Source organism: Accipiter gentilis, chromosome 5 (assembly GCF_929443795.1).
Source record: "Accipiter gentilis chromosome 5, bAccGen1.1, whole genome shotgun sequence".
NCBI classification, from domain to species: Eukaryota; Metazoa; Chordata; class Aves; order Accipitriformes; family Accipitridae; genus Astur; species Astur gentilis.
In genome coordinates this window covers 7,529,610-7,543,904 of record NC_064884.1, presented here as the reverse complement: position 1 = coordinate 7,543,904, position 14,295 = coordinate 7,529,610, and the positions used below count along the sequence as shown (strand labels likewise).

General features: G+C 43.9%; 1 protein-coding gene across 6 annotated transcripts in view; it reads right to left on the bottom strand.

The window, feature by feature from the left end:
* The window catches only part of SIK3 (SIK family kinase 3), a 92,289-nt gene that overhangs the window by 27,226 nt on the left and 50,768 nt on the right, over positions 1–14,295 (bottom strand). For 4 of the 6 annotated variants that reach the window (XM_049799302.1, XM_049799303.1, XM_049799298.1 and 1 more), the window contains exons 3-4: positions 11,904–11,967; positions 5,076–5,237 (exon numbers count right to left, since the gene is read on the bottom strand). In XM_049799302.1, coding sequence (XP_049655259.1) covers positions 5,076–5,237; positions 11,904–11,967 — 226 coding nt within the window. Of the gene's footprint in view, positions 1–5,075; positions 5,238–6,459; positions 6,623–11,903; positions 11,968–14,295 lie in introns of those variants that run through there. The other 2 variants (XM_049799300.1, XM_049799301.1) reach the window with 2 other exon arrangements.

Here is a 14,295-nt window from a genome sequence, read left to right as displayed (position 1 = left end):
GAAAACGGTTGTCATCTTCTAAACAAAAGCCCCTTAACACCAGAGCCCAGAGTTTCACACCAACTTCCAAGAACGAGCCATCAGCAAGGCCAGTGATGGCCAACACCTCTGTGCAGGAGGCACAGAAAACACCACAAGCACTCCACAGACAATGCACTAACTGGTGAGTCTGTGCTCCCACTCACCATCACTGCTTTCCTTACAGGATTTTCCATGACCTAATTTCAGGTGACTTTCCTCTCCTCCTTCAAACAGCTTCTGCAAAGCTCAGCAGACCACCTAGCACAGCTCGGCACAGCAGGCGCAGTCGGCACGACTCCTGCTAGCTCAGCGCCAGGAAGGTACAGCCAACTTCCCCTCCTCCCATTCCTTCGCGGGGGCAAAATTCTCCGTGTGGAGATGGTTTACGCTTGCGAAGAATACCTAGCATGGCATGTTCCTGTGGAAATACCTGGAGTACAGACAACGCTACTCAAACCCTACCTCAAAACAGAGCACAGAGATGGTAAATGTTCTTTAAAAGCATCACAGTATCAAAACGTGGCAGTTAAACACCCTTTGGGTTTTTACTGTTGGAAATGAACTCATCTAAACTTCCAAAACACAGGAGCAGTCAGCCTTTGGAGGACTATTTCAGGGAAATAGTACACAGCCACACAATTGTCTTTTCCACCTCTGCAAGCTTTTGAGCTGTTCTGTCTCACGTTTAAAGCAGAATGTGTAACAAGTGCCTGAATTACAGCTATCAGAGCAAGCAATAAAAACTAGAGCACTAAATGTATTTCCATCTCCTCACAACAAAGCATCTGTAGTCAAGTTTAGATGTAAACTCTTTCCGACTGTGCAAGTACACGCTGGAATTTTGGTACTGCACATATATTGAGCAAATTATTCTGGTTTAGTTACTTTTATTTATCCTTGTATGTACTCAAATGGGCTTTGCAGCACTGTGGGAACCAACCGTATTTTCAAAGCAGTGAACGCCGCCTTGTGCAGCCCGGCACCAGCTCCAGCTCTGCACAGGACAGAGGACCGAGGTGTTCCCTGCACTGCTGCACTGGCCTGCTAACCGGTCATGCCGACAAGCCCCATTCGATAGCAGCACGGCGAGCAAGCAGCAGCACATTCTGCAGCGAGGGCAGAGCTGTGCCTTGCCATGCCAGCTGGCAGCCACCACTGCCTCTGAACAGACATGCAACAGCTGCCTCCCGCAACCTTCTCTGCTTTGTAAGAGCTGCAGGAGATTGGCCATCTTTGAAACTTTACCCTTCTTCCACATCAGGTTGAAATTAGCCCATGGGTTCACAGCTCTTTTTGACAGTAGGAGGTGGGCAGAGAGAGCAGCCCCACAGAGCCTCTCCTTAGAGGACCAGGCTAGAAGGGCAGAGGTGCTGCCGCCAGCATGTCGGTGTCCACCCAGCAGGTCCTGGAGCTCCTGCACTCACCCCATGGCTGCCTAAGATTTCAGGATGAAAAACCTCTCCCTGTGGAGAGCTGCTGCTCTATCCGGCACTTTCCGGGCTCTGGGTGAGTCACGCTGCTCGTCTCTGCGGGGAGCTGGAGCCAGATGGCTCCATCTTACGTGAAGTACTCCTCAAAGGCTGAAAACAGCTTCCAGAACCCACCTGTGCTGCATCAACTGAGGTCAAGGCTGGTGAAAACAGCAGGCTTTTTAAAAGCCCCCCTGAAAGTTCAGTGGCAGATTTGAAAACCCCAAAGCAACAAAAACCAACAAAAAATCTAAACCAAACAAAAAAACCCAAACTACAACTTAAATAAACTTTCTTAAAAACTATGACAAGTCACCCCAGTTCACCCCAGACATACAAATCCAAATCCCCAGGGAGCAACCAGGTCTCATTCCACAAACAGATGCAGAGGGAAGAAGAGCATTTTTGAAAAGAGCAAGGTAAAAGTCACAATGATGTCATATAGGGAGAATATTTAAAAGAAACATCTCTGTGCTGTAAAAAGGTGGGCCCAGTCCCTCACGTTTCCTCAGAGTAAGAGCCTTTAGTATCTGCACAACAGGAACTTTTATCCTCAGAAGGTGAAAGAGCAAGCAGGCTCTTGCAAACAAATGCAAAGCAATGCATAGATCAGATTCCCCTCTGAAACCATACCCCAGGAAGGCCTGGGTATTTAGCAATAATCTCAACTCCTGGCTGAACCCTCTGACTGGGAGCACAAGTGAACATAGTGTCAGAAGCTACTGACTCAGACTTTGAGAAGGTATGCTGGAGAAAAGACATCCATGGGAAAAATGAGCAGGAGGGTAAGAGCGTTTGTATCTATCTTACTGTTTATGGAAAAATAGTATAGTTGCAATCAATCAAAAAAAAATAAAAACCCTGAACCCAAACCCCAAAAGCACACTTGTAGTCACCACTGAGTGAGAATAGCAGCATTAACCGACTTTGAGACTGCTACACTATCTTGCTGTGTCAATTACTTAACTAATGCCAAGTAAGGGATGCAAAGCTGCAAATGGAGGTCAGTAGTAATGTGCTAGAAAATCTGCAAAACTCCAAAAGCTGATGGAATTATGTACATTACTAAAGGCTGTGCATATGGGTACCAGAAGAACCACAAAGCTCTAGTCCCAGTCTCAGCTCTGAGTGTCAGAGATGACACACTGGCTTACTGCATCCATCCTTCAGGTTGTCTGTGTTGCTGCTACCTGGCAGATAAAAAGCGACCAGACCTAACGAGCAGAGCCTTTAGAAGACACTTGAGATATATATATCAGCTAGACATCAGCTGAACATTAAATGGATTATTGAAGAGGTTTGAGTTAGACATGTTTAATGGGTTTGGCAGTGAAGGTTTAGCCGATCCTCTACCCTGTGTAACAGGGCTTTGCGCATTTCTGTAGTGTTTATTCTGGGAGGTCTGGGGTGAAAGAGATTGGTTGCTATAGCTTCTTTTTTTGCTCTTGAAACAATGGAAGAACCGGTGTCAAGTTGTAATTGATGAGTTATAGGGACAAAACTTAATACTTGGAAAATCCTATACCATAAATCAGCTTTTCCAGGCTACTTTTCAAATCACTACCACATCTTCCTGCCAAGTAAAACACTACCACCATCAGGGTGGGAACTATCTTCTAGAGTCCATTCTGGGAGCTGGGATTTGGAAAGAAAATAGTTTCCAACTCCCTTAGATTAAAAAAAAGTTTCCACAATTTTCAGACATTCACAGAGCTTGTCAGCATGCTCATGTGGACATTTCTGTAGGAAATCCAGCTGTATTCCAATTTCTACCTGGGTTAGTTTTTAACTTCTTTCTTTCTTTTTATTTGCTAGGCACCCTCGCCCCCTACACACAGATTAGATTTTACCCCATGAACACAAGATGGCCTCAAATCATTAGTGCATCTGTTTGCATAAAACAGATACCAGAAAGTGCTGCTCATAAAGACCTCCTGAACAGCCTTTCTTGACGGAGCTCCGTTACCTGCCACCAACTCCTTCCACTGCCCACTGCAGCAGCTACCAACAGGCGCCTGCTGCTGCCCTCCTTCAGCAGGAAATGAGTCTGACTGGCAAAACCAAGTCATTTTCCCCACATTGTCAGTATGTTTCTCTTGGTGACTGCACACAGCGCAGTCCTGGGAAGCATGAGCTAGCAGGCTTTCAGCTGGCCACAAAACACTGCACAGCGCAAGGCAGCACAGATTAGCTTAACACATAGGAAACACTACAAACCACTTATACTTCATCAGCAACATGTCTCTTGCTCATCTTCTGCTCCCAGAACAGCAAAGAGCAGGTTATCATCCTTGTGCCAAGGAGGACAGGGTTCATACCATTAAGTGTCCAGAGGAAGTTTCATGAAGTCCTTCACTCCTTTCTATTCTTTCTCCATTCCCTCCTCACAAAGTGAGGATGAGAGAAACGAAAGAAATTACTAATCATGTTACTACAAATCAAATATTAAACTCTAATCTAACACCTATGGATGGTACATAAGAGAACAGTAACACGAGGAACAAGACTAGTTCCTCTCTCCAAGATGGTATCAAGCTAGAAGAGTATTCCCCAACTCCCAGTATTAAAATTGCTCACAGACTGAAAAGTTTTGTAGCCCTAAGCACCTTTTTTTTAAAAAAAAATCAAGTTACAAACCCTTGTAAAAGCCAACAAGCTCTCCAAGGAAGCCTATTAAGAGAAGGGGCAACAAAGTGCTTTCAAAAAATGCTCTGCTATGCATTAGGCTCCAGTAGAATTAAACAGTAAGTATGAACTCTTCCAATTCAAAAGCCCATGAAATGAGATGAGCAAGGCAGTATTAAATCCTCTTGTTTCAATCGGTTGCTACATAATCCCACAAAGCTAAAGTCAAGTCTAGTCAGTGCATTACAGAGCTCAGCAGCCAAGGCTCAATCTCATGTACAAGAGGATCACAGACATGCAGGCCTGTGTTAGGTCAGTCTAGAAACCATCCGAGGTGCAAGCTCTCTGGAAGGGCAGTTATTAGCAAAAAACCCCACTGCCCAGCAAAACACTGGGAACAGACTGTAAGGGCCTGTTTATTTAGTAACTTCAGCTTCTCACCCTGCAATGAATAAAATACCCAAAGCACTGGGGCTACTTCTCTTGCTCTGTCAGACAGCATAGTGAAATGATTCCAAGAGTGCTGTTTCCCCTTCACTGCTCTACCATAAATGTTGTCATCCCTCCTTTTCCATTCTTTCTCTCTCACCCAGTCTGAACTGCTTCGAAGAAGTCCTAAACCGGCAGCAGGACTCAAAGCAAGGTCAATTTTTTAATATTAGTCTCACCCACTATCCAGCATATTGGAACACTGCAGTAACTACAGCTGCATATCTGCCTACAAAGCCAAACCTGCTTTTTTTTCGTCATCTTTTATTTTGTGCTACTTGAAGGGAGATATAAATCTCCCGGCTACAACCTGGCAGTTTCAGCTCTGGGCAGCAGGCCACACCGAAATCCAAAGCTTCCTTTAGCTGCACTGCGTTTCCTTCTTTCTGAATACCTGGAAGCAGCCAATGCCTACATTTATTAACTTCTGAAAACAGCTGCCTTCCTCCCACACTGCTAGTCTTAGCTCACCTGCTATTTTGATGTTAAGGTTAGCATCCAGAAGTAGATTTTCTGCCTTCAGATCTCTGTGGACTATATTACGACAGTGACAAAAGTTGACAGCAGCCACTATTTGCTTGAACTTTCTCCGGGCTTCCTTCTCGGCCATACGTCCATGGGCCACTAAGTGATCTGTAAGGGACGAAGCGAAGAACAAAGTGGTTATTCACACAGGGAGCGCAACCCAGACAGGGGCTTCTCGTGCGCTTACCACAAGCGATGCAGAGGGATGAGATAGGGAACGACATGGGCACCAGCGTGTTTTACAGATTCAAACACCAGACGGGGTCACCGCTGAAGCTACATGGGAAGGGACTCTGGCACACCACTGACACACCAGCCCTTACCTGGGCTGTCTCCAAGTGAAAGGCTTTAAAATTACAAACTTCTCTCTATTTAGAAGACAGCTGACGGGGCTGGCTGGAAAATCAGAACTGTTTTGTGAAAAGTGTAAAGGTTTTTAAATCTTTTTCAAAATCAAAATAAAACTTTTTCAACCTTTTCCTTCAGTCAAATACCAAGCCTCTCTCATAGCATATTACCTCGACAGTGAGAGGTGCAGGTTCATGGCCATATGCCATCCCTCCTTCCCTCTGGTTTTTCCACAGCAAATTTGTCTTTGGTCTAACAAGCCTCACCAAAGATAACTCTTGCTGAAACCAGTGAAGTCCCAGCTAGTTACAGAGACACTTCAGCTTTCTAGCCAACACACCTACCAGCTGCAGAAAGTATTTAACATCAACCCTCTTCAGAGGGAAAGCCACTCGTGACCAGATCGGAGTGAAACCCCGCTGTGCTCTGCAGTTTATGCCAGCTCCGCTCCAGCCAGCTGTACATCTGCCTCTGACCCACACTCTCCTTGCTCAGGCTGGACACAGCGCACTCCTCAAGGTACACCTTGGCTGAGATCCAGTCTGAACACTCCTGAAGCACACAGACTGCCCTTACAAATGCTACAAGTCAGTACTAAAGTACAACTTCAGGAACAGTTTTACTTCTGCAATGCAACAAAAGAAATTCATCATACACACTTCAAAACACGTGCAGGGATTCCTGACACTCATAACCAGCCTCTGCGTACTTGCTACTGTTTTGCTGCAAAACCAGACTTGCAATATTCAATAATGCATTTCATTGTAAAAATGGAGCTTGCCTCTACTACAGAAACCTGAGTACTCTAAAATATTTTGTTGAAAATCTACACTCTCACTCAAAGGTAGTATTTGTTGCCAGCTCAGCTTTCCTTGGAAGCTAGCATTGCACGTGTGGGCAGGGACAGTCTCTCTAAGAGATCACAAAGGCAGACATACAGCAGCAACCCAACTTAAATGAATCCACTTAAAACCAGACTTACAGAAGCCACTCATCACACCATCCTGCAAGTGGGCATGGACAGGCAGGAGACCAGCAGTAGAAATGGCAGAGAAAGGAGAAAAAGCATCCCCCTGCCCCGAAGCATCAGCAGAACTGGCAACAAAACTCTGCCAGGAAAAGTGTAAAAGTCAAAGTAAGCGGCAGTTGAATAATGAAATACAATTATTATCCTTCCCTAATATCTCTCTACCCTATAAGCAAATCTAGCTAAAACTGATGTGGCACGGTAAGAGATACCGGTACGAATAGTAGTTGGCAAGATCATGGAATTGAGGACAGTGCTACAAAAAGCCAGGAGAAACCTGAGAAGCATCCTGGAGAGCCCCCAGTAACCAACCACACTCCCTGACTACATGTGGGACCAGGAGGGTTCCCGAGTTTCCCCAACTCACAGGAGAGGCTTCCAAGAGGTTTGCACAAGCCCTCTCCCCTCGAGTGTGGGCCACAGAGCAGGTGAACAGAGGCACTAGCAAGCCAAACCCCAGGGGCTTATTATCTCCTTGCCCATTTCAAGAGGCTATTACTTCTCAGCTGGGCCATTGAGTTGGCCTCAAAAGACTTCTGGCCAAAAATAGGCTGAAACGATTCATTTCACTCAAACTCCATTAAACTGGAAGGCTCGACAGAGATATCTGTTCTTGAAAATAATAAAAATAAATCACTTCTGAAGGTTTCTCATCAGGTGGTTGTATTTTTCCCAGTCACCCATTAATTAAAATACTTGTGACATAATTTACTTGCAGTAAATACTAATTACCAAGATCCATCAAAGCAGTTCTGCTGGCTTCTGACTGCACAGCAACCTACTTCTCTACGTTTGACTACTGATGTTGTGCAACAGAGTGAAGTTGTTTTTCAGAAAACTTGTCAATTATGTTTTATTCATCGGATGAACTTATTCCATGAGCAAATCTGAGCCAGGGCTGGGGAAGGGAATCCATACCAATTCCAGTGTGACCTTCAAGTCACTTGCTAGGAAAAGCAAAATTTACTATCTCAAATAGCCCCATCATATTTCATTAAGTCATTTGCATGGTCATAAATTCTTTACTCTAAAGAGTTGGGAGACTGGCAAGCAGAATTAAGCAAGGGTCTACTCCAATTTAAGCATTACCACTGATCAACAGATAGTAGCTCAGCTCCTAAACAAGTCAAGGTCATTCACATCTTTTATGCTGCTTGAATTTGGGAGCAGAGCCTGCCAATATAGCAAGCGCTCTTAAAACAAAGTGCAAGGCTCCAATCTCTCAACATTCAAAAAAATATTTTAGAGATTCTTCTGCAGGCAAGAAATCAAATCCGCCTACTGCAGCAGGCGTCTTCCTACAGGGCTATCCTAAGTATATTTTTGCCCATACCAGGGTCACCTGTCCCCCTGCACAGACAGTGACACATGCCATTGGGTCCCGCACACTTCACAGAGTCTCACTCTCAGGGGCTGCCCTGCCAGACGTCTGCTCACGCAGAAAACTCTGCTGCGCCTTTTATTAGTCCTGCTTAGGCTGTGAAAAAAATCTTCTTAGGTTAGGCATGAAATTTCACTTTTCATGAAGAAATGTGAGCAGAGGCCAGTCCCCAAGCTCTGCACGTAGGCACAGCACTTGGAGACCGCTGACATTTCTGCACAAGCTCCAGAGGAAGGACAGAAACAATGAAGCTACAGAATACTTCACATACCACCAAGGGCAACTGTATGCCAAAATTAACCATTGCAGGCTTAGTCTGCATAAACCTCTTGTGCAATGGAGGTTACAAAGATGACCTGAATGTTCAGCTGGGAGCCAGCACACTGATCTTGAGTGCACCAAGTCCAGAAGCACAGACTTGCCGCTGGATCATACACGTCAGTGTGCTCTGCGGGAGCTGAAGATGTGTACGGCGTTGCTCCTTTGAGTGTTTTCCAGAGAGGAAGGAATGAATGATTTCATTTCGCAACCCTTAAAAACATCAGTCACTGTTGTCTGTATTTATATGAAGCACCTGATGCTGCTCTCTGCATTAAAAAAACCAGTAAAATCCCACACTGAGGAAGAGGCATCTTCTGGTTAAGAGACAGCACTGATACACAAGTTTCCACTTTTCACCTCTGGACAGACTCCTCACGCTTTTAAGTTGCTTTCTGTCTGGAAAGCAAATGCTGCTTAAGCTTTACATCTCCTCTGGGTGGTGGATTAAGTCACATTTCCAGCGTATTTGGTGACCTTGTGATCTCAGAAGCAGCCTGACCTTCTTAGAGACTGATACCACGTTGTTTAACGCCTCTGTCCAGTTCACACTCAGAAAGCTCAGGACAAACAGGCAGGAGATGGGGAGACAGGGCAGAGACAGCAGATGTGCTAACCACATTAACCAGACGAGAATTTTGTCAAGCTTTCTGAGAATTTTTGTTAATCAACCAAGTACTCATATTCTTGTCAATGAGGGCTGCAGATTATTTACAGTACTCATAGTAAACAGCTGAAATCAAAACAGACTTCTAGACTGTATTCTGTTTGACCGCAAAAAAGGACACTCAAGGGACCTGGAACAAAGAGCACCGTATGTTTAAAAGGAGACATTAATTTGTTCATGATGTCAAACCAGCAACCCAACCACACGCAAAACATGCATAGGGAAAAAAATAACAATTTACATTTTGCCGCTTAAGCCCACAGCGAAAGCAAGTCTTCCCCCTGATCCCCATGCAGCGCTATGCAAACAAAGGGAATTATCAAAACGTTTCCAGTAACAGATGAATCAAAGACACTTATGGCACAGCTTGGCCACTGAAGGAGCTATCAGCCCTTTTACTGGAAATTCAGATAAACAGGTTGTAAAGCTCTCCCAGGTGCCTACCCAGAACAGCCTGCAGAGCTCAGACCAACCAGGCACAAGACAGAGAAGCGTCCAACACTGACTGACTTAAACCGTAGCCATTTAGAGAAACTACCATTCTTTCAGCTAAAAATTCCAACCTATATTGCTGCCCATGTAATATTTACAGTTGTATGGTACAGTTTAAGCCTGTGAAAGTCTTTTTAAAGCACCAAGGGAAACAACTTAGATTTGCTTCTAACAAAAACTTGCCGTTCACAAAAGCCTGACACAATAACTCGGATTATATGAGGCACTCAACCTCACACTGAGCATTTAGCATCCAGAAAACCATGGCTGCCAGCGCCCCCCATTTCTGCAGCTCAGCACTACACTTCAAAACCTAGGTCATGCAGATGTTAGGAGACAATCCAGAAAAAGAGATAAAGACTCAGCACAGGCACGTTTAATAGAGGATTCCCCAGTGCGCAGTAATGGACACAGTGACTGCACTGTCCATACGCACCTAACACGGCTATCACAGCAGCACGTCCAGCGATCCCTAACAAGCCTACCATAAGAGGGACAGGCGTTGAGTTGAAGCAATGCGTAGGCAATGTTTTATCCTTAATAATAGGTAAGCCCCAGCTTCCGCCCGCTGCACGACAGTAAGGGAAGAGTCAGTGGGTGCGAAGCCAGCCTGTGCTGCAATAGACTTTCTCTCAACAACATGAGGACGTGAGATTCTTTAGTACTGGAGATGCTAACAACTGCAAGGAAGCCTTCCCAAAACAGGTTGCTGTTTCCTCCCTGTAAATTGCTTCCGCTGTTAGAACAAAGTCTTCGTGGCTCCTCAGGAAACTCCAATTACAAAAAGCTGAGACTTTAGTTTCCCCCTCTCTGCTGCAACACCAAGGGCGCACAGGGCCTTGCGCAGTGCCTGAAAACGCTCAAAACCAGCTAGCAGGGGCACAACCTCTGGCTTCGGTCTGGAAAAACGTCACGGCTGTTACATAACTGGCTGCTCCCAGCTATCCATGAGGATAAAATGCTGGGCAGTGTAATGGAAATTAGCCATGCTAATTAGCTGAATTTACTACAGCATAAAATATTTCAGAAAGCAATGAGATTTTCACTTCGACTCACATAGAAGGCTAACAGAATTCATTCTAAGTTCGTATATGAGCTTGCACATAGTTCTGGATTTATAAAAGATGAGCCCATCTCTGCCAAATTCACCAGAAGAGGGAGAAAAAGCAAAAAGTCATTTATACTTTTCTGCAGTGATCCACACACAAGCGAACTCTAATACACATTCAAGTGATTTTGCTGCAATTACGGCTTGCCACACAAGGTAAGACAAATTTCACAAGCTTCCAGAACCACTGAGTGCCTAGCACTGTGATTCATGTTTGAGGAAACAACTGGAAGACTCAGCTGGAGGAAGTCGGGTTTTTCACCAGGCAATCCACACTTTCCAAACATCAGCTACTACTTGCTTCTTCCTTCAGCTGTCACCTTCTCAGGGAAGAAATCCAAAGGACAAGGACAATGTGGAGAAGAAGGCATGACGGCCATCTACAAAGATACTAAGGAACTGGTATTAGATTATATTCACCAGAAACCAGCATTTTTCAGTTCAAGTTGTTTTCCTTTTCCTTAATTTGGAGCTTGTCTTGCTTCTCTAAAACCTTCACCTTTTATTACAACTCGGCCACAGTTCCAGCAGACTGAGAGGCTCTGACATCAAAAGCGAATCTGCTGCAATGACTTAACAGGACAAAAAGGAGAGTATTTCCATTTAGCCGACAGGCTGTATGTGACTGTCCTCACAAGGACACTGCCTGGAAGCAGATTTAAGCCAGCTCACTTCAAGCACGAAGGATTTGCCCCTTTTCTGAGGCTCACGTTGGCTAAGTTAGTAAAGATCAATCTTGCAAAATTCTGACTCTGCCACCCGGTGCAAAATTCCAGTGTGTAAGTAAATATCTATTTCTACAAGTTTCTTACTGGTCATGGCAATAAAACAAATTAATAAATCAGTCAACAGTTCTTGCAATTGTGCTGCACTGATACTTTTTTGCCTTTAAAGAATAGCTTCTGTGGTCAAGAAAGCTCAGCCAAAACATTCTTAGCAGACAATAGAGTTTAAAATGGATGTAACTAATACATGCTAAGATAACATCAGATATGAAAAGGATAAGAAAATACATGGGTTTGAGAACAAAATACTACAGAACTGCAGGACTGCCTGTTTCTTTGAAAGCTACCAACAAACAACAACATTTCCGCTATCGTCAACAAGTTTGAAATAACTTGCTGGGAAGCAAAGTATTCAGCAACACTTTAAAATCCAACTGGGTTACTACTTCCAATGCCTTTAATCCCAAAGTCAGCATGAAAAAAGTAGCAGCACCACCTGTCAATGAAACCCAAAGAAGAAACAGAGGTTATGGAAGTTATTTTTCCATTAAGTTGGTAGCATTTATTTCTTTACCCCTTTTGTCAATGGAAAGTTTTCAGGCTGAAGGGCATCTCTCAACTGAAACAAGAGAGCGTGGCAGCTATTTTCAGTTTACTGTAGTCGACCAAGTGCATTATCTGATTAAAGAATGCAATAAATGTACTTACCAAATATTTCCCCTCCACTAGCATACTCTGTCACTAGATAAATCATCCTCTCCGTCTCCATAACCTGGACGCAAGGACAGAAAAGTGACAGATAAGGAGACTGCCGTGTGCAAAAAGAAACGTAACTAAAAAAAATTTATTCTTTCTATAACACACATAACTGCTTTCATGAAATAAAAAAATATTACTTTCCCATGCTTTACAGAGCTATGCAAAGGAATGGACAGGAACTGGGGAAAGTAAGAATCAAACAGCAAGTTTTAAACACTAAATCTGTAACTAAACACAACACTTCACCTTCCTCCTCTTCTATTTCCCCTTCCTTTAGCATTTGCTCCCCAGTTTTGTCTCATTCCAGCAGCCTGGGAGACTTTTCAGGGCTCCTACAACCAAACTTAGTTCACCCTTTCAATTAATCAGTCCATTGCAGGCACTAAAATAACCAATGCAATTTTGCCAAAGGGAGGAATAGTCGCTGAATCAATAAGCAACTTTCAAATGAGTCAAGACCTATTAGACATAAACCACAGCATGGGCTTTGCTTTAGGGAGGCTGCACAGTTCAGCCAGGTAACGCCACATTTTTCACAGTTTTTAATACACATTTTTTAACAGTCAGTTAGGATTTTGGGATGATAGCAGTCCAACACGCAAGGCTGGCAATATATTAGATGGGATTTCTGTAAAGGGCAGACAAAAGGCAGCAAGGGGCTGATGGAGAGCAATGCCACGCTCCACACCACAGCAGGGCTGCTGCACAGTACTCTCGGAAGCATATGACTGATTTCTGAGCACAGTTCTATCACCTTTAGTGAAACCTATACTCCAAAATGACATCAGAGTCCTGAACAACTTCTAGGAAAGGCCCTATCAGGATACAGAGAAGAAGCATAGGGCAAGGCACTATATGCTAAAGACAGGCCTCAACTACATTTTTAATGCTTAATAGACAGTGGGAGAGAGCACGCAATTGCACTGAGCATAGAAAAAGCAGCAGATAATGCCTTCCTGCCTGCAGATTTGGTAATGGTGGCTCCGAGGGCTGTTTTGTGACTGGATTAGGTTTTGTGACCTGCCTTCAGGAAAGTACGCACTTGGGGTGTTTTCCAAAATTTGATGCCATTTATTTAGCAGGCTTTGTGGCTTTGTCAATGGAAAAAACCACCGTGTTTCATTTCCAGGACTGCAGGGCTGAACCTCCAGTGCCAGGTTTAAGAGGTCCATTTGCATACTCCAGGGTGTTTAGAAAAGGCCTGGAAACATTTTGGTTTCGTTTTGGCTTTTCTCTGTTTCAAAGACAAGTGAAAGTTCACTTTTTGACACAAAATGGACTATTATCCCAACAGAGAAGCATGGTACTTGCAGCCCCACACTGCTTGTTCCTACTAAGAATTAGGACTCGAACACGCAGACTTCATATTTTAAAAAATACAAGCCTGATCCAGACAACAGCAGCTGCTTTAACAGCTGGATCACTATTATGCTGAATGTTAAGAGTATAACGAAGATGAACTTCAGTTCTGCTCCAGTGTCACAGGGCATGATGTACAGCTCCCACTCAATGGCGATACTACATGTCCAGAGAAGCCTTCAGTAGATATTTTTAAGCATGTTTCTGTTTCCAGACAGAATCTCTTATATTATAGACTACTAGCATTATAGACGCTTTCTCCTTTTTCACTTACACCTTTTAAGTTCTATAAGCTCAAGGAAACATGATTTTTAAAGTCAGATTCCTGATGAAAAGCTGTGAAAGGCTCTGAATTCCTAACTCCAGGTTTTAGTAGCTTTTATCTAAAAATAAATGCCACTGAAAGTACCCAGAAAGAACAGCCAGATGAAACATGCTCCACAGTGGGTACTCTTTTCTCACCTTAGCAAAGCTGAGCCACAAGTGTCACCTGTTCAGTATCATATCAAAAGCTTTAGATGGAATAAAACAGGTTGAAAAAGGGATTTTTGGCTCAGGAAAAAAAAAAAAGGTTTAAGGAGTCAGTTTGCAAACAAACATTCCCTAAGTACCTTAAAAGTGCCGCAATTCTGCAGTGTTTGCTGTAAGCATCTCACACTTGACAGTTTGGCCAAAACAGCTAAACATTAACCTCTGTCACTTCTACTCAGTTTTAACTCTTTGGAGTCCCAGTAAATACTCCTATCTATCAGGCACAGATGAGAAGCAGACTGGGCTTGAACAGACAAAAGCTGGTTGTAGGGAATGGCAACTTCTATTGCAGGTTACCACAATTTCTCCCTTAAAATGCGCACATGAACATTACATTACAAAAGGAAATAACCCCAGCGTATTTCCCCCAGGATTTCAAGTTTTTCACATTCCAATGCCTGCCATCCGAGTCAGGCAGCCACAAACAGGAGATCACCCATCTTTAATTAGT